This window comes from Bombus flavifrons, chromosome 4, assembly GCF_040668555.2.
Source record: "Bombus flavifrons isolate JBK064 chromosome 4, iyBomFlav1_principal, whole genome shotgun sequence".
In the NCBI taxonomy this organism is placed as follows: domain Eukaryota; kingdom Metazoa; phylum Arthropoda; class Insecta; order Hymenoptera; family Apidae; genus Bombus; species Bombus flavifrons.
This window is the reverse complement of record NC_138445.1, coordinates 17,270,903-17,289,581: the sequence shown is the minus strand read 5'-3', so window position 1 is coordinate 17,289,581 and position 18,679 is coordinate 17,270,903. Positions and strand designations below refer to the sequence as shown.

At 33.2% G+C, this 18,679-nt stretch overlaps 4 protein-coding genes across 9 annotated transcripts in view; 1 reads left to right on the top strand and 3 right to left on the bottom strand.

Moving 5' to 3' along the window:
- The window catches only part of LOC138179251 (peroxisomal leader peptide-processing protease), a 29,233-nt gene extending 28,714 nt beyond the window's left edge, over positions 1 to 519 (bottom strand). Inside the window, exon 1 of the mRNA XM_069111860.1 lies at positions 137 to 519. The gene's annotated coding sequence lies outside the window, so the exon portion shown is untranslated. The remainder of the gene's footprint in view (positions 1 to 136) is intronic.
- A 142-nt stretch (positions 520 to 661) lies between these two features.
- Positions 662 to 7,984, bottom strand: LOC138179248 (klaroid protein). Of its 4 annotated transcripts, XR_011172981.1 has the most exons (16): positions 7,770 to 7,984; positions 6,886 to 7,086; positions 6,433 to 6,798; positions 5,513 to 5,726; positions 4,987 to 5,129; positions 4,635 to 4,888; positions 4,328 to 4,513; positions 2,995 to 3,203; positions 2,828 to 2,899; positions 2,512 to 2,749; positions 2,260 to 2,388; positions 1,891 to 2,177; positions 1,732 to 1,824; positions 1,271 to 1,346; positions 935 to 1,178; positions 662 to 733 (listed from the first exon to the last, which is right to left on the bottom strand). XR_011172981.1 is itself a non-coding variant. In XM_069111853.1 (15 exons), the coding sequence occupies exons 2-15, from the start codon at positions 7,077 to 7,079 to the stop codon at positions 1,123 to 1,125; spliced, it is 2,517 nt and encodes an 838-aa protein (XP_068967954.1). In that variant the 5' UTR covers positions 7,080 to 7,086; positions 7,770 to 7,984; the 3' UTR covers positions 845 to 1,122. The 4 variants fall into 4 exon arrangements, 3 of the variants coding, with proteins under 3 accessions (XP_068967954.1, XP_068967956.1, XP_068967955.1); XM_069111853.1 differs by lacking the exon at positions 662 to 733 and having other exon boundaries at positions 845 to 1,178; XM_069111855.1 differs by lacking the exon at positions 662 to 733 and having other exon boundaries at positions 845 to 1,175.
- A 1,623-nt stretch (positions 7,985 to 9,607) lies between these two features.
- On the top strand, positions 9,608 to 15,930 carry LOC138179245 (zinc finger protein 808-like). Of its 3 annotated transcripts, none has more exons than XM_069111848.1 (3): positions 9,608 to 9,824; positions 10,872 to 12,459; positions 12,558 to 15,930. In XM_069111848.1, the coding sequence occupies exons 2-3, from the start codon at positions 10,892 to 10,894 to the stop codon at positions 14,557 to 14,559; spliced, it is 3,570 nt and encodes a 1,189-aa protein (XP_068967949.1). In that variant the 5' UTR covers positions 9,608 to 9,824; positions 10,872 to 10,891; the 3' UTR covers positions 14,560 to 15,930. The 3 variants fall into 3 exon arrangements, with proteins under 3 accessions (XP_068967949.1, XP_068967948.1, XP_068967950.1); XM_069111847.1 differs by lacking the exon at positions 9,608 to 9,824 and adding an exon at positions 9,909 to 9,954; XM_069111849.1 differs by lacking the exon at positions 9,608 to 9,824 and adding an exon at positions 10,520 to 10,796.
- Positions 14,868 to 18,503, bottom strand: LOC138179254 (transmembrane protein 209). The gene is made up of 8 exons (XM_069111869.1): positions 18,280 to 18,503; positions 18,055 to 18,180; positions 17,666 to 17,967; positions 17,267 to 17,587; positions 17,069 to 17,202; positions 16,654 to 16,980; positions 16,353 to 16,574; positions 14,868 to 16,252 (listed from the first exon to the last, which is right to left on the bottom strand). Exons 1-8 carry the CDS (start codon positions 18,324 to 18,326, stop codon positions 16,124 to 16,126), a joined length of 1,608 nt encoding a protein of 535 aa, XP_068967970.1. The 5' UTR covers positions 18,327 to 18,503; the 3' UTR covers positions 14,868 to 16,123.
- Between the last annotated feature and the right edge of the window lie 176 nt (positions 18,504 to 18,679).

The following is an 18,679-nucleotide window of genomic DNA, read 5'->3' as shown; positions in this document are numbered from 1 at the left end:
ATGAATAAGAACTTACAGACAAACGATTTCTTGACAATATAGTAATAGTTTCAACAATTCTATTCTAGTTATTTCACTTCATAGTTGAATATATAATGCACTTCTTTTGTATATAATTATATTTATATGTACTTACGTGTCACTGTGGCTTCCGAAGTACGTATTTTCCGAACACTCTACACCTTTGTTTACTGGAAATGACATTACGTGAAAAGCCAAGTAAAGGTAATAAAAAATAACGTAACAGTAAAGGAAATACTATCGTATCGTGTTCGATAAAGTAACCTCAACGAGAGGTGAAGAATAAGAGAAGAGATAATATGTATAAAAGTAGCCTCTTTTTTTCTTGTAAATTTAGTTTATAACTTGCAAAACAGTATAATTCTTGCTATTTTATACATGTACAATGTATATGTGCATATGTACACAACACGCGCACAGTGATTGCATATGCGCTAACCAAATATATTATCAAACATGTTATACTAGATTTCTATGAAACGCATTAGTATAATCAAAATTATCGTAGAAACACTGCATACTTATGTACCTGAAATTAGGCAGAGCTTTTTTCTTTACAATTTGTACTGTCGTGCGAATTTTACAACTGTACGATATTAGAAACATAATGATACTGAACTTTGAGTAACATTTAGAACGCTGAGCTTTTTCATTTTTCATTCTTATCTAATTGGTTTTTCGAAAAACAGCTTGTGTTTTTTTGTACATTTCACTGAAAACAGTTGTTACATTTGTGCTTGATGATAAAACTTGAGGGAAAGAAGTATAAACACTCATACAAAGAAAAAAAATGATTAAATAATCGACTCCATGTACTTACGTATATATGTATATGTATATGTATATGTATATATATACATATACATATATACACTTAGGCTTGTATTGTCTACGTATGATAACGGTAACTTACGTTCGCTTTATTCACTTTGCGTATGTCTCTACGCGTTAAAGAATAAATCTCTCCTTAAATCGTGATGGTTATTGTTATATCGAAGAGTAATTGAAGGCACAACATGCAATGGCTCTCCCTTCCAATCTTCTTCCCTCCCAACCCTTTCTCCACTGACACTCATTACTGACTCACGCGCACTCACCGACTCATTTACTTACTCCCTTTATTGACTGATATGAATCGAATTGCAAATCCACTCCTGCTACAATTACAATATTCAAAAAAATTTTGCACTTGAATTTTCAGTAAAAGAAATTTAAACTGATTTTCCGTGTACACGAAATCTGTACAAACATGTATATTCAAGTTGTCCATGGTTACTGTGTATCCTTAATTCCACATATTCATATGGTGTCTTGATTGCTGTATTCTACATTGTAAAACATCAATTATATTAGAACGAGTCTTTAAGAAAACGCAAAGTATGTAATTGGATCATCCTGAAGCTTCCTTGATAAAACATAAATAAGCGCCATTGTAACGAATATATTTTGGCGATATCCGTAGATTTCTGTTGTATGATTTTGTTGATTTTGATTTAACATTTCTAAATAACACTTGCGAAATTGGGCCATGAGAGTACCCGATATGGTAAATACTATTATATAACGTTGGTAAAAATACGTAATAGTGTTTATTTGAATTCACGGATAATGAATTTTCGTGATGGTATACTCTTCCAAAACGAGAAATTCAAAGCTATCTTTACTTTCAGAATGATCTAATAAAATTACTGCATTAAGGACGTAACTTACTTCAACTGGGAAGTATTGTAGACTATCATCCGAAGCTGCAAATTCGTAATCGCCAAACAATACAGGTTCAGAATCATTTTCATCGACAAAACCCTATATCAACATGAGAATGTAGAATTGAGCTGTATACCTCACTTATAAAAGAGTCGACTTACTTACCCAGACATTAAACTTTTTAGGCGCACTTCTCATTTCTTCATTGGGTAAAATCGATTTCGGTGCATGTTCAACTGTAAATCCAGTAACATAAATAGAACTTCGTAACTTAATTAATAAATATCCTGGAAAGCCTTGAAATGCCCAGCAAGCACCTGGCTGTATTGGATTTCCTTGTATCACTGTACGAGGATTATTATTTTCATGATATAGTGTAAAAGCCAACAGTTTGACTACTCTAGTTTTTATATCGTATTTTTGAGTACAACGTGTACTAATGATCTGACCACCTATTAATAAAAAAATCTAATATGTTTTATCCAGTCAGAACAATATTGGGCCGAATCGATCAATTGAATTCGACAAACTCACCGGCAGATTCTAAAGCATAATCAACGCGTCCCGTTTTGTCCGCATCATATATTTTTATGGCTTCCTTGACTATTTCGCGAACGCGATCATCCGTTATAACATCATTCGCAATCCATGATTTGTCTCGAACTGTAAAAAGAATTATTTTTCATACACTTTGCATTCACACCCGTTGTATTTGATACATAATTAAGGGAACTTGAATATTTCACTCGCTTTAAATGAGTACTACGATTATTACGTATCGAGTACCTTTAACTTTTTCTGCGTTCGACATCAAGGTACCGAAATGATCAATTAAGACCATTTCGATACGTTTTTCTAAATCTTCGCTAGTAATATGATTTGTACGTGCGCTACAGCATAATTTTAACTCCGAATAAAATTCTTTCAGTTTCTCCAACTGCGACTTAATAACATCAATTTCTTGAGAATAGATATCAGCTAATTTATATTCTTTCAGTCTCTCCTCCAACAATAATATTTCATTCTGAAAGAAACAAAATACAATGTTAAGTTCACGTAATATTACATCGAAAAGTATTACGAACAAATTGTTTAAACTTACATCATCTTTTGGCCAGATATATCCCCTTTCTTTAAGCCGCTCCAGCGCTTGAGTTATATTGAAAAGGCGGTCCTGTGTATATTAAATATATGACTAGTAGCTAATCCGTTAAAAAAAACTAACAAATTTTTCATATTGTGTAATTAAATGTCAACAAAGAGCCTTACAGATTGTTTGATAGTTCGATCCTCCAAGTTGTTGATTCTACTGTGTAATTTTTCGGTGATCGATTCAAAATTATCTTCTTTTCCAAACATTTCCCCCTTTAAAAATAATTGCTTTTCACTTGCAACTAACTCCTGTTCAGTTCCAAATTCCCGCGTAATTACTTTGGTTTGAAGAAACAGAGCTGAAAGATGTGGTAAACACCAGCAACCTGAAATATAAAAATATAATCTTCTTCAAGTTTTGCTAATCTTGTAACTTGATACAAATACCGAGAGAAGGATAGACGAAGGGACTCACCATTCCGATGATATCAAGATATAGAGATTACATCCATATTCCTTGTGAAGCACGAATACTCCAATTCTACATCGCCAGTGAAGTAATCCTACTCCCTCTATCCTTCTCCCATAGTTAAATTTAATCATTTGATTTCATTGATTACAGTTTTTTTTGTTTTACGTTGATAACATTACGATGTTTACGAACATCAATTTCTCCGAACGCGTTGAACTGCATATGAACGTGCTTTTACAGATACCACAGCACCGGGCATATATAAAGATAAATTTTTGGTAATTATTGTTATTTAACTCATTTATATGCACGATAAAAACATATAATGACTAGTAATAAATAATAATGCATAAAATATATCGAAAACATAACATGATAATACCTTTCGGTATCAATTACAATCTATCACTTTTTATTTAAAAATTACGGGAGGTCAGTTATGCATCACAAGGCAAACATACATACACACATACATAAATTTATATATGTATGTATATATATATGTATGAATATAATATAAAGTAAGTTCAACCAAATCCCACGTCACTATAAACTACAAATAAAACAAATTATATAGACGGTAAATAAAAAAATTTTGAAGATCAAATTCTAACCAATGCTAAGGCATCTCGGGTAAAGACACGTTCACACCGGGCAGAAAATGTACTGACAAATTTTTAATCGTTTTTATATATTCAATAAATAAATCGGTTTGAAAAGACGTTAAACTGATAATATTGTTAAAGATGCGATAGGTCGTCTCAGTGACATCATAGGGAATATTGTGCAGAGAATCCAGACAGATAAAGGACTGTTTTTGCACGATGTAAGTTCCTGAAACAAAAAGAAAAAGAAACGCCAGGATAGGTTTCACCGGTCTTCCCGAAGATGCCAAGGCAAAAACTCGATCTTGTGGGTGAAAATGGCAGATAATAAAAAGGAAAGAAAAAAAAAGAAAAATAAAAGAATATCGATATGAAGTCACGGATTTCTTAATTGACGAACCGTTTACAGTGACTTAGTGGTTATAAAATTTACCAGTAAGAAGAAACAATGGCAATAAAGTAATCCAAAACAGTACTGGGCTTTTCTGATGCGCCCATCTCCTAATACTGGATACACGACTCAACAACCACGTGTCAAAGAAAAACACCCTGACCATAAAAAGATAAATATAATGCAAAGGACTGTCGATATATTTCCAAATCTTGGACCATCTAGATTCTGAAATTACATAAAATTAATATGTGTTAATAAATTATTCATTTTATGTTACATTATAAGAAAATATGAAGAGATTATGAGAAGATTGCATTTATAGACATGTTAAATAATTGAAAAATACCATATCTTTGATATTCGTAAGTGGCATAATATTCTCTTCTTCTGACTGGCTTGAGCTTTAGAAATTCAAGGAATTTGCTAAACCATAAAGCAGTAACCAGTATAAAACTCGTAAATAGATGTGTTATTTTGCTTCTTTGGCTATAGTTATTTGAAGCTGTTTCTTCTAATTCAGTATCTGAATCAACAGCAGATGTAATTCTACATTTTCGATAATCAATACGTTTTAATGGTAAATCAGAGCTCAACGATTGCCTAAGAAATAAACATATTTTTTTTAAATGGTTTCATATAACTTTAAGAATGATTTTCGTACATTTATTGCACATAAAGATTTGAAACACATAACAAACCTTGATTGTGAATTCGTTGAATTAGTAGGTTCTGCATAAATTACTTCCCTGTGACAACGGTACTGTTCTATATGTGTCTTTGTGTATTGAGCTTTAGACTTATCCGTACTTGATATATGTGCTCCATAATATTCATTAACAAGCTATAAAAGACAGTAACAAATAAGATATAAATTATACGTATGTATGTAGAATTCCAATAAATGAATACCAATAAGTGAATAAATAAGGATATATTTGCAGTTTACTGAAATATTTTGCATTAATCCTAACAATATTATGACGCCATGATAATTCTCGTACAAGTCTGAACCATTAACTACTTACACACATTTATCTCCTTCCTCAATCGTACTGTGAGTCACATATATGTACAACACATTTTTATCATATACAAATAAAAATTCTAGGTCATTCTTTATTCGTTATTGATACTCTAACGTAAACATCCATTCGGTATTTAATCATGTATTATTTGCAATTCTGCATGTATAATATAATATTGGAATCAAATTGTTGTACTTACTATAGAATCTTCTGCTTTTGTTCCTCTCTCTGTTCCGATATTTGTTCTTTCATATACAACATTCTCAGACGGAACGTGCAAGGATCGATTAGAATCCTGCGTATTTGAATGGATGGGTCGCCGTGACATATTAGGCATGGCTAGTATACCTGGCGCTATTTCATAACGACACTTGGACCTTTCAGAATAGGTGTAGTCCGTTTTAGGAAACACACTAACAAACATTAATAACTAATGTAAAATAGTTTCATATGATATAATATAAAAATAAAATTAATCGTTCGTAACAGCCGCTTGGCTTAAACTTCACTTTAGGGGACATAGAATTATTAAATTTTTTTTTTGTCATTTCATAGTTTTTGAGACATAGAATCAAAAAATGCAAGTCTTAATTCTAGGAATCCAATTCAAAAGTCATGCGTATGTAAAATTTAGCATTCTTAGCGTATTTTACAGGTTAATATGACGCCATATTGCTTCTATCTATCATCTGATTGGTCTGCACAGATGAGCATTGAACTGAATTTCGTTTCACGGCGGTCAAAAGGTTACAGTATAACCAAACCCTAGTCCAATACACACAATTCAAAATCCCGCCACAAAATGGCCAAAACTCACGTGCATTTGTGTACGGCCAGCGACTCCACTCATTGGACAAATTACGAACAGAAGCCAACATGGCGTTAAAATAATGTATAAAATATGCTAAAAACGCTCAGCTTTACATACGGATATTTGTTGAAAGCTATCATAATATATAAAAAAAAGAAGCCAATGAATTTATGTCCTCCAAAGTCAAATTCAGCCAACTAATTTATACGAAATTATAACTTATGTAAGAAATTAATTATTAAATTTCAATGAACAAGTATAAATACAGAATAATATAACATCATGACCTTCATTTCACAAATACATACTTCCACCAATCACCAGCTTGCTTATAGATTTCATGCGCAGAACATGATCTATCAGACAATTCTTCTTGTTCTGTTTCCTCTGAAGAATAATCACTAGTAATAGTTCTATGTGGAAAGATGTTTTTTTGGCTTTCTCCACTTTTATATTCAAATGAACTTTCCTTGTTATCAGTTTGACCATTTGCAAATATCTGTTTCTTTGCCTTTTGCCGTTCAGATCGACGTTCTCCTCTTTTTGTATAGACAGAAGGATTTTCAATTCGCTTATTTTTATCTCCCAATGTTGTTTCAACAGTGAGAATTTCTTTTTTTCTTTCCACTATAGCCTCCATATTTTGATCATTTGTTTTACTGCTACTACCAGATCTATAATAATGTTCAAATTATAGTTGAGATTATGCGTAAACCATGTCTAAATTTGTAGTCTCCCAACCATATGTTTTTAATACATACAACATTCTAGGACCAGATCTTTTAGTATTTGCAACTTCTCCAGGAGTACGAGATCTCTCCTGACTTAAACTTCTTAAATGATAATGATGTTCTAAAGTTTCTGGTTCAATCATGGTACAAGTTTGCACCAAAGGAGTTCTAGAACGTGATCTACTTCCACTTCGTAATTCATAATGTCGTTGTTCATTCTCCATAGTCTTGCTAAAAATAGAAATAATCTATTTTAAGAGATTAACAAAAAAAATTATATTTAGTAGAAATAGATGCAAAGTCACAAAAACTACAATCCATCAGGGTGCACAGTATATAAGCTAAAAATAATTTCCCTCCTGCTGAAGGATCTTTAAACAGAATCCTTCTCCGCTGGCTTTTATACCAAGCACACTTTTTCTCTCTCTCTCTCTCTCTCTCTCTCTTTCTCTCTCTCTCCCTCTCCCTCTCTCATTGATTTCAGTTTGTTTTTTTTTACTGGACCTCTTCTAGCGCGATACGCTGCACATGTCGCACATTGCTATATCATATGCACAATAAAAAAATATCTATTTGTTTTCCTATTTCTTACTTCACTAAGGGAAACCAATATTTAATATATGAGAGACACAGATAGAAGATCTAGGATCTGATCTCATTTATACATATACATATCTTGGCACTCGGTTCATATACGTATAATGTATACACGTTTGATACGTAAGAAGAATTAATCTTAATAATACTTTCGTAACACAGGCACAATGCATTTTGAAACACTTTTAGATAAATATTTGTCGAAATCATAGATATATCTGACATTAAACGTTAAGTATATACACCCACATATTAATATCAAAACTTAATCTCGCCACTAACTTTCTCGAAAATCTTTCTATTTATAGAGAACTCACCGAAAATATATAAAAGAGATTCGCGATTCTTCCTAAGTGATTCGATATGTCGTGCATTCAAGAAGATAAAAAAATATTCGCTTTATAATGTAAGTTATGCAAGATGATGATTTTCGTGGTAACTTTGAAATATCTGTCAACATTTATGTTCCTTCAAGATCTAACACGAGCTTGCAACTTGCAACGCGTAGAAAACGACGAATAGCCGTACCTATGTGCGCGCGCATCTTTCGATGATTCATTCTACACTCTCCCTAGTTTAATATACCTCAAAAAGCTACCAAAAAGAATTGAATTATGGTTGTTGATTTAAAATATGTCGATAAGCTGTATGTAATTGTCATTAACAATGGTTATCATAATGTGTTGAAGATATGGGCACAAACAACATAATGCACCTAAACTCGAATAATAAAAGTACTTTTCTATATTAAAAATAGTAAATAGCTGTTCACGAAAGTTAAAGTTTCGTGAGTAACAAGGCAAAAAAGAAGAGAAAAGTTTAATTAAACCAATCGTTCGATTAATAATTTCAAAAATGAAGACTTATTTATGCAGTCAGAACATATCAAAATGGGAAAGGAACTAATCAGAATAATCTCAAACAATCTTTATTCATCCGTAAAATATATATCTGTATAAAGGTAAACAAATATTGTACAAATACAGAATTCTATATTTTATTTACAATTATAAAATATCTTATTCTCTCTATATCTTAGTTGCAATTTCATAAATAGACGTTTATATCAAAGATTTACCAACTATCAATGTTAAATGCATTGAATCATAGATCTATTTTATACCTTGTCTGTGAATTTACTTATGAGAGAAAAGTAACTGATGAAATGTATTAAAAGTTGTTTATAATTACAGACGAAGTGCATAAATAGATTTCGTATACCACAAGGAATTAACTGGGACCTATGAATAAGAATCTATGCTCTAACTCGTTAGCCGAGAAAGGCGAGTTAACCCGTCACTCCCTAATTGCCGATCTTCCTGATGTAATAATTTCTTTATTTATTACTTTATTGTAAAAAAAGTCCTCTACTTCTTTTATATGTTATTTTATTCCTGTTAAAAATAATCGATTAACTTTTAATTTCGTCATTATAGATATTTTATAATTAATAGAGGACTCAGTTAATAGGTCAAAATGTGTACAGTCAAAACCTGGAAAAATGTTATCCAAAAACTAAAAGAAAAATTTGCAATCTTTCTATTTCATTTGTAACAATTAATATCGTTCATTTAGATCGTTTTAGGTTAATTTAAGTTTGAAATTGCTTAATGTTATGATAACTCGAAATCCATATTCGATGCCAACGGAGCAGCTGTTAACGCATGAATGTAACTTCAGATTTACAGATATCGATATGTAAATTAGGAGCGAAGTTTGAAATCATATGTACCACGTCAATACTTGTACGCAGAAGATGCAAAACACGCATTAGTATTTGCATTGCTCAAGTATGTAAGAAATCGATACGAATTGCATGATAAGGAGAAAGTCAGAGTGCGAAAGGTAAGAAAATTCAATGTTTAATTATTAAAAGCCATAGGGAATTAGCAATTTAGTAGATCTTCCTCACTTTCTCTATATCATTTCTGTATTTCCGTACTGAATACTGCAAGTGTCGCGCGCTTAATTTATATATTATTGTTTATGGACATAAAGTCAAGTTCACATGATAACGTAACATTTCGTTCGCATAATACCTACTTCTGCGTACACCTCTCTTTTGTATGCAACAATAGCCTACGTTAGATATTAGATATAATCCATGGTGAACGATGCGGCAACAATGTTTTTACAAACATCAAAACTTTTACTTTAATATTGCAGTTGAAGTGCAATACGTATGTACATACATATATATATGTGCTTGAACGGATTGTGATTAACGTTTTTTATTGAAATTGATTCAAGATATACCCCTGATCCTTGTGATAATTATTGTATATTTAACTAATGTATAAATATCATAATATATTGTGTACTAAATACTATGATATATAATCATGGAAGAGTTTGATGTATGATACGTACATGTAAGTACTTGTATTTCAAGTATTTACAGTAGTTTTAAATACGAACATGAGCATGAAACAAGTTAAAATCACCTTTGAATACAATTAAAGCTTCTAACAATGGACAAAAAAGTGTCACATGTTGGCAGAGGTAAAGGTATAAAGGAGGCGAGACGACTAACGTTAAGCGAAAGAGGTTAAGTGCATTCATATATGTGAAAATCAGTGACAAGAGAAATTGACAGAAAATACTGCAGAAAAAATTATCTCTAAAACAGTATTATAATTGTTGTAAATAAAGATGAGAGTGGAAATATTCATATTAGTATTTAAATAAATAAAAGATATGCTATATTTTCCCACTTCAGGATAGCTGCTGTGATACGTTATCATTACTGATGCAAGAATTTATAATTTTGTATTGTTCAGAAAGAGAGAATTATTTGATTCTAAAGTAATGTCAATTTTTCTTAAAACTGAGAACACAGTGATGCTATGGCACTGTTCATTTATTAGGTTCTATGATAAAAATCTATATAACACTACTGTATTTTACTACTGTAAAGGATAAAATAAAGGATACGAAATAAATATTTGAAAATTTTGACTTTAGATTCAACTAACTGTGTTACACATGTATACATTGATTATAAATATAGAAAAAATCTGCTCTATGTATACATATATATATTGTTATAAGTATACGCTGTTATACATTCTATTGTATTGAACTATAATTGTCTCGTTGCATTAGTATTTAGTGTCATTTATCATAACAACATTTCATAACTCGCGCGAAACTTTTGGAGAGGCCATATTGACTAGGTTATGTTTACACCGAGGCGAGAGTTATAAACATTGTTGCCAAATTTATTTTCACCATGGCTTGCATCTAAAGTAGGCTGCGATGCTACTCTCGACTCGTCAACACGTGCGTTCGTGATTCTCTGTTTTTTCTCTTGCAATCCTTTCTTTTTGCGTCTTTCTCTTGCGGTAAAGTGAATTCGCATGGCCGGCAGTATTTATTTAGTCGAACACCGTTATTAACGAGTCTTTCGCGTTTCCCAGAACAGAACTTGAACGCGGTAATGGAGGAGGTAATCGATCAAACTATCGCTACAGAGCAGACATCGGGAGAGTGCCTGAGTCATGAAGAAGAGGACATTAAAGTAATCATAGATGCTCCCATTAACGAAGAAATGTTAAAACACGAAAACGGGGATAACGATTGCCTTGAAAATATTTCAACGGTAGAACACGATTATATATTGCAGCAAGAATGTATATTATCTAGCACGAATGAGCAGGAGCAGCAACAACAGCATCATCATCATCAACAACATCAACATCAACATCAACATCCCTCCGGAGAATCGTTTCAGCGGGAGGATTGCACCGAGTACGTAGATCTATTGGTAAAAGCAGCTGATGCAACGACAAAACAAGAAGATGAGGTGGAAGATGAAGAAGAAGAAAAATCGGATATTACGAACACGGTTGTTCAGCCAGATGCAGATTCTCAGTGTCAAAATGAAACGAGGAGAAGCAAACGTAAATTAGTACGGCGAAATTTTGAAACGAGACGAGATTCCGACGAGGAAAACTATTTTGAAAATTTGAATTTAAGCTCGAGACTGAAAAAAGGTCAGTCCTCTGATCAATCGGAAAAAATTTTTCTATGTTATCTGTGCGACAAAGAGTTTTTGTCGAAGAATGTTTTGAAGGAGCATATGCATTCTCACGAAGAAGTTCGAAAGGTATTGTCTCTGAAAAAAACACCGGATACACCGCAAAAGAACGTTTATAATGTTGCAAAGTCTCCTCCATCGGGTAAGAGATCAAACAAGTGCCCGTATTGTGGCAAGCAATACATATATATAACCTCGTTTAGTAAACATTTGAAAAAACATGAAAGGGAGAAAGAAGAGGGCAAGGAAGAATCAATGCCCTTAGAAATATCATTCCACGAAGACGAACATAGTCTAGATCTTGATAATTATAAAGATGCACGTCGGCATTTGGATAACGAGTATCGGAAAAAAGTCAAACAAAAAGAGGTGGGTCTAGAAGAGCATAGAGAGGAAGAAAGAGGAAACGAGGCGAAAAGAGGCAATAACGATGGTGGTGGTGGTGGTGGTGGCGGCGGTGGCGGCGGCGAAGGAGGAGGAGGAGGAGGAAATAACAACAATAACAACAATGATGATGACAACCACGACGACGACGACGACGATGACGACGATGACGACTATAATGACTACGACGATAAAAGACAAGTGGGTAATTTGATTAAAAAAGATGAACAGGAGAATCGCAATATCCGTACAGAAACGTTTGCATGCGACAAGTGTGCAGAGAAATTTTATACAAAACGTGGCTTACAAAGACATGCGATTTCGCATGTTGTTCTCAGTTGCAGTATATGTGAAGAAGAATTCGATTCACTGGAAAAATTAAGAAATCACCGCACGAAGCACGTGGTTGAAGGTGTTCTAACTGAACAAGAACTTGAGATGGATACAGAGTATTCAATTAATAAGGAAACGTGTGATTACGAGACAGAGGATAAAGATAGCATAGACAGGAATCACAGGATGGAAAACAAATCAATACCAGGATTGCTGGAAACAGAAAATAATTTATCGAAGAAAAATGATAGGTAGGTAAGAACTAAAGATGTTGCAATGTGTATTATGTTATTATACGAAAATCGTCTTGCACATGTCTATCATTCTGATGAAACATTTTATTGTTTAGAAACATGGAGACCCATCGTCATTCGGGGATTGACTATAGTTGCAAGGTGTGTTGCCAACGATTTGCAATGAAAGAAATGTTGCAAAAACACACGGAACAGCAACATGAACGTGTAAAAACTTACAAGTGTACACAATGTAACAAAACATTTGGTAACGAACTTACTTTACGCAATCATCTTATAGCTACTAATCATAAAACTTTCCTTCATGGACAAGAATATGACCCTAATAAACGTATTAAAAGAGTTGCTGCGAGAGCTGCACAAAAAATTATCGATAAAATTAAAACCGAGGATGGTTTGGAAGATTTCGACGAGGAAGAGGAGAATATCGATAGAATTAATCGCGCTAATGTTACAGATAATAATTATAGTCGGAATAAGCGAGAAATATCCTCGCATAAGAGACATAATCATAAGAAAGAATTGGAATGTGCGAGTTGTAATAAAAGATGCAGTTCAAAGCAATTGTTAACAAAACATATGGAGCAACATGTAAAAGACGAGCAACAACGAGTGGTCAAGTCGGAAAAGCAAAAGCAATCGGCAGATAAGAAAGATTGGCAAAGGGACTACGCTAATGAGGAGATGTACCATAAAGAGAATAGAGATGACGATTATGATTCGGATTTTGAAAGTGGTTTGGATTGGCCAATGGATAATCATGAGTGCCCAAAGTGTAAAAAACGATACAGCACGAAGAAATCATTGTTACGTCATCAATTGTTGCACGAAGAACCGAATTTCGAATGCGATATTTGCAATGTTAAGTTTTACCGCAAAGACAAACTAAAAGCCCATTATGATAAGTGTTCGGAGAAGAACCCCGATCAAGTGAGAAAGTGCAATATCTGCGGAGACACGTTTGAGAACAATGAGATTCTGCGAGAACATAGATCGAAACATGTTACCGAAGGCATTCTTACGGAAGAAGACCTGAGAGATATCGAACCGCGACCCGAGGAGAAAAAACCAGGTGAAAAGATTGGTAGGAAGAGAAGGACTGATATCGTAGGTTTAGAGTGCACGGAATGTAACAAGCAATATACATCGAGAAAAGGGCTTTTACGACATATTCAAGTCCACGAAGGAAAAAAGTATCTGTGTGATATATGTCCAAAAAAATTTTATAGAAGGGAACATTTAAAGATACACGTAGCTAAACATAACATGATTAAGCCATATAAGTGCACACGATGCACAAAGCGTTTCATTAAAGAGGAACAATTGACAAATCATTTGTCAAAGCATGACCGAACTTTCAAAAAGAATAAAGAAACGGACAGCTCGAAAAGATTTCTTTGCGAAATTTGTTCGAAAAGTTTTACGCAATCGACGACGTTGATTGCACACCTTCGAGCACACAATGGTATAAAACCATACGTTTGCGAAGTTTGTTCACGACCGTTCACAACTAACGCTTATTTGAAAATGCACATGAGAACGCATACCCAAGAACGACCGTATGTTTGTCAATATTGTTCACGAGCATTTGCTAGAGCCGATACGCTTGCTAATCATTTGACTTCGCATACAGGTGAGGCTAAATACCATTGTAAGTACTGTCCGAAAAACTTCCGTCGTCTGAAGTCGCTCAAAGAACACGTCTTCATTCATACTGGTCAAAGACCTTATGCCTGTCCAACCTGCGATAGACGGTTTAACAACAACGGAAGTCGATACGCTCATAGTAAAAGGTGTAAACAAACTTTTGTTCAGAATCAAAATCGTGCTCAAACACTAACCGCGCAAGTACAGGCTACGCCTCAAAATCAACAAAGAGTGCTACAACAGACTACTCTTGAACAAGGACAAATAGTAAAGGCACAAAATATTAAAACCATTACTATCACTAAACCTGAATCAGTCGCCACTCAGCAAACGGTTATGCAACTTCAAGAGATATTAATGCCTTTGATCCTTCCTCTTACAGTCACTCTTACGGATGTCGGTGAGGAAGTAATATTACCAGAAGGAACCAAAATATTTACTACATCATAAGTTGAGATAGAACTTTTCTATGTATTCATCAGATTGTTTCTTTAATTTCCATTTGTAAAACTGAAACTTTCTTTCTCAGCATCACAACAAAGAAAGAGAGGGGGAGGGAAAATGTGATTGAAATACTGTCTTTGACTTTGTATTATACATTGTATATCTCTGTTTATATTTAAATATGAATCGTAGTTGTTGTAAAAATCTAGAACAAGGAGGAAGGAAACAAAAATGCAGTTGAATGAAAAGTTATTTTACTTATATGTAACAGGGTCATTTTAAGCATAAAAGAAAACAAGAGATCCTGTATCACATAGTTTCGAATCAGTTTATTTAAACACTTGTTGATTTATGTGTGTATGTGTACGTCCATGCGTACATGTCCCTCTACTGTGTCTATGTGTGTCTCTTTTCTCGTCGGTTATTGTTGATTAAAAAACAATTATAATTGCGATCTATAGGCACGCAGATATATATGTATATGCGTAAATATGTACGTGTATACACGCACACACGTATATTTGAACAAAAGGTACAAAAGTCGTACAGAAATATTTTATGAAATCCATTTTGTTGTCGTATTTCACTGGAAACCATCAAACGTTTCATCTAATTTCATATATGATGTCATTTTAAAATAATACAAATGTAAGATGATCTCAACGATAATTCTTTCTAAATTTACTCTGAACGGATCAATCGTTGATATCGCCAAGGTGTTGTGATTTCGTGAAGCACAGCTTAGCCTTGAAAAATCATCATCTTGGACTTACAGAATTCCAAACTAACGTACAAACGAATCTGTTGCTTTTTAGTTGTATATCGAATACGTTATTATTATTTTATCATGACATAACAACGGTGTATATACCGATTGATTTTAAATGTACAGAACCGTTATCCAAAGAATGTATTATAAATTGTACGAAAAGTGCAACATAATTTTTTACGACATATGGATTTCCGATCGTTGGAATAAAACAAAATAAAAAAAAAAAACAATTATGAGATTGTATAGAAAGTGGCGTTAATGCTAACGTTGAAAGTAATTGCATTCCTTGCGTGTGGCATGATATCGATGGAACACGAATAGGAATGCAGATTCATTTACGATCCGCTAAGATGACGCATTTATTTGGTCATATGATGACAGTTTTAAGAATTCCGCGGAAAATTCTGCGGTAGTTGTTTAATGTGTATGCATGTGTATGCACAATAAAATTTGTAAAGTGAAATTTAAGACGCGCGCAAAACAGCAATCATATGCTGTTCAACAGTATATTAAAATTTTATTTTCAATGTATGCGGATCGTGATTTATCATTTATTTGTACATATACTTAAGTACTGTGAATAAAACATATTCGTAGTATCAAAACGGTTATAATAGATTTCTGCTCCTTCTGTTGGTACACACATACGCGCATAAAATATTTTTAATTTGAATAAGATAAATGTACAATAAAAGTACAAACAAATCGTTAAAAAGAAATATAATAAGAAAAACAAAAAAATGATATATAGTCGAATATTCGCGGTGTAATTTTATCACTTGTTAGGGTATCAGATATTCAACCATCGATTACCCATAAAACGTTTATACCCGATGTACCCAAATTAACACGGCCTAACATACCGTGATCTCTTGTCTTAACAATGTATAAAAATAACAGAAGTGTATGAAATAAGTTGTTCCTACCCTAAAAATGAGAAAGGAGAAAAGAATTAGTCTCAACTTGCAAATATTACACTAAAGTAAGTGAACGTGATGATAAAGTAAATTTAATTGAATCTACTTACACGTTGTATTTCCTCATAATCACTAGGCAATGAATCTCCAGAATGTGCCAAACTGTAATGCGGTGGATTTATAGACTGGCATACTATCACGGGACCTTTGCTACGTGGTAAAGTTATTCCTGATCTAGCCATATACCTCGATGTAAATGGTCGTGCATCGGGTTGATCTAGAGGGGCTTCCAATTGTGTATCCATATACGTTGATACCAAGTGCATAACTATCTGCAGAAATAAAATAATATATACATATTGTTGATTGTATCTGGATATATTTTACAAAAATTCAAAAAAATTAAATTACCGCAGAATCAGTTGGTAAGCTAGAATCCCATTCTTTATCATTATGAGATCCTCCACCATTCCACTTGAATTCACTCATTGAACCCCCTTTTGCAAGAATTTTGATTCTCTTAATTAAATATTCCTGATTGTTAGAAAGTTCTAAAAAAGGTACTAAAGTTGGTAAAGTAGGAATAGCAAATACTAAAAATGGTGCTTGTGCAAGTTTTCTCAATCTATGCAATCCAACACATCCTAATTGGGAATCGCTTAAACCATGACGGACCAATGCCAAACAAACATTATCAATTTCGGTTGCTACACGTTCAATAACTGTTTTGCTAATCCACTGAAATAATTGATACAATGTTCTTTTTATATATGTACGTATATTTGGAAGTAATGAAATTTACTCAATATCTGATTGTTTTACTTGCCATGCGAAGATTAGCTGTCCATTCATTTACTTTAATTGGGTCGATCCTATATTTTCTCCAAACATCTGGGGCGCCGAATATACCCCTAGGTGAATTGCCTTCTTCGCTCCCAGGACTAGTTGATTTTGATTTATCTATGAGAAAAGAAAGCATCGTAAATTTTATCTTATCAAAGGAAAAAAATATATTCTTTCCTACCAATAATGGGTGCTAATTGGTATGCACATCTTCTTAACAATGGAGAAACTTCCCCGGGGCTTCTAATAGCTGGATGCGACCAAAATGAGCTAAGCAAATTGGAAGGCTGATCAATATCCGTTGATAAAACGTGTTTTTTTTGGTGAGCTTCCTCCAAATAATTTTTTAGTTCTCTCTCATTTTGTATCAAATCTTCACTTGTTAAATTTCCATTTGCCGAAATATTGAGAGATTTATTAAAAGATCCATTGGAACTGGATACCGATTTTTGTGATGTAGGGCTACCATACTTAAAAAACTGATTTGGCGATGAAAAGTCCTCTTGAAAATAAGTTTTATATATGGTAAAAACAAATAACTTCGAATAATATCAGAATGTAAAAAAGAAGTTTATCATACTAGATTCGCTTAATCCTGTGGACCCAAGTGATGTCATTCTCCTATTGAGGCTAATGCATGATAAATTTAATGGGACCGGTGGCTCTGAAGCTTTTGGAGACGATGGTCTTTCATTTTTAAAAAGAGGGTCATCCTCTGATATACCTAATAGGTATCTTTGCTTAGGATTCAGCAGAATTGGCCGCAGAGAAAAATTTGCCCATGTATATTTTGTTATATGATAAACAGCATTTAATGCAAATATCAAGGCCAAACACCACTCAGCCCAACAGAATGGTTCATATGTTGCACCTCCATATACTCTGAAAACGTAACATATAAAACATGTATATTTCTTTCATTACTGATAGAACGAACAATTGATTAATTAAGAAATATGAATAGTTTACATGTCAAAGACGAGGATTCCAAGTAAAGAACTGTTGACGAAAAACCAGGTAATACTATTTCTTGCTTTATTTTGAGTTTGTCTTATATCAAGCGTTTGTTCCACTTGAGGTTTGGCAGTCAAAACTCTAAAAATAAAATTAAACAACGTGATCATACGTGCCGGGAATAAATAACTTTCTAACCTTCGTTCAATGCCTTTCTCTATTTCTAGTTTATTGCATTACCTTGCATTAGGAGAAATGTATCGCATTGGAGATCGAAAATTACTCATTCTTCCTACAATTCTCTTTTCTCCTTGTTAATTTAGTCTAAGAATTATTTAAAAAAGCACCTTATCATTCTTGAAATAACGTATCTTCGTAAACGAATAGTACAACACTGTTTTGGCGCGTTTTTGGGAACGGAACTACAACGGAAGTACAGTCAGGCAGTTTGTATAGTTTGATTTGATACATTTAATTGTAATTTATATATTTTATGTATTGTTTATATCAATATACATCGTATACATATATATTCGCACAATATATAATTCATAAAAGATTGAAATTAGTATTCATATATTGTACGTATATATATATTATATATATAATTACGTATATATAATTTAAATTTGATTTGCGT

Bases quoted from the DNA above. Each gene is read 5' to 3' on its own strand.
- LOC138179254 (XM_069111869.1), bottom strand. From the start codon at position 18,326: ATGAGTAATTTTCGATCTCCAATGCGATACATTTCTCCTAATGCAAG. The intron at 18,181-18,279 runs GTAATGCAATAA...TTTTATTTTTAG, and splicing joins TACATTTCTCCTAATGCAAG to AGTTTTGACTGCCAAACCTC. The intron at 17,588-17,665 runs GTATGATAAACT...CTTATTTTCAAG, and splicing joins CACAGGATTAAGCGAATCTA to AGGACTTTTCATCGCCAAAT.
- LOC138179245 (XM_069111847.1), top strand. From the start codon at position 9,924: ATGGACAAAAAAGTGTCACATGTTGGCAGAG. The intron at 9,955-10,871 runs GTAAAGGTATAA...CGCGTTTCCCAG, and splicing joins AGTGTCACATGTTGGCAGAG to AACAGAACTTGAACGCGGTA. The intron at 12,460-12,557 runs GTAGGTAAGAAC...TTTATTGTTTAG, and splicing joins TTATCGAAGAAAAATGATAG to AAACATGGAGACCCATCGTC.
- LOC138179248 (XM_069111853.1), bottom strand. From the start codon at position 7,079: ATGGAGAATGAACAACGACATTATGAATTACGAAGTGGAAGTAGATCA. The intron at 2,900-2,994 runs GTAAGGCTCTTT...TAATATACACAG, and splicing joins ATCGAACTATCAAACAATCT to GACCGCCTTTTCAATATAAC. The intron at 2,750-2,827 runs GTAAGTTTAAAC...TGTTTCTTTCAG, and splicing joins ATATCTGGCCAAAAGATGAT to AATGAAATATTATTGTTGGA.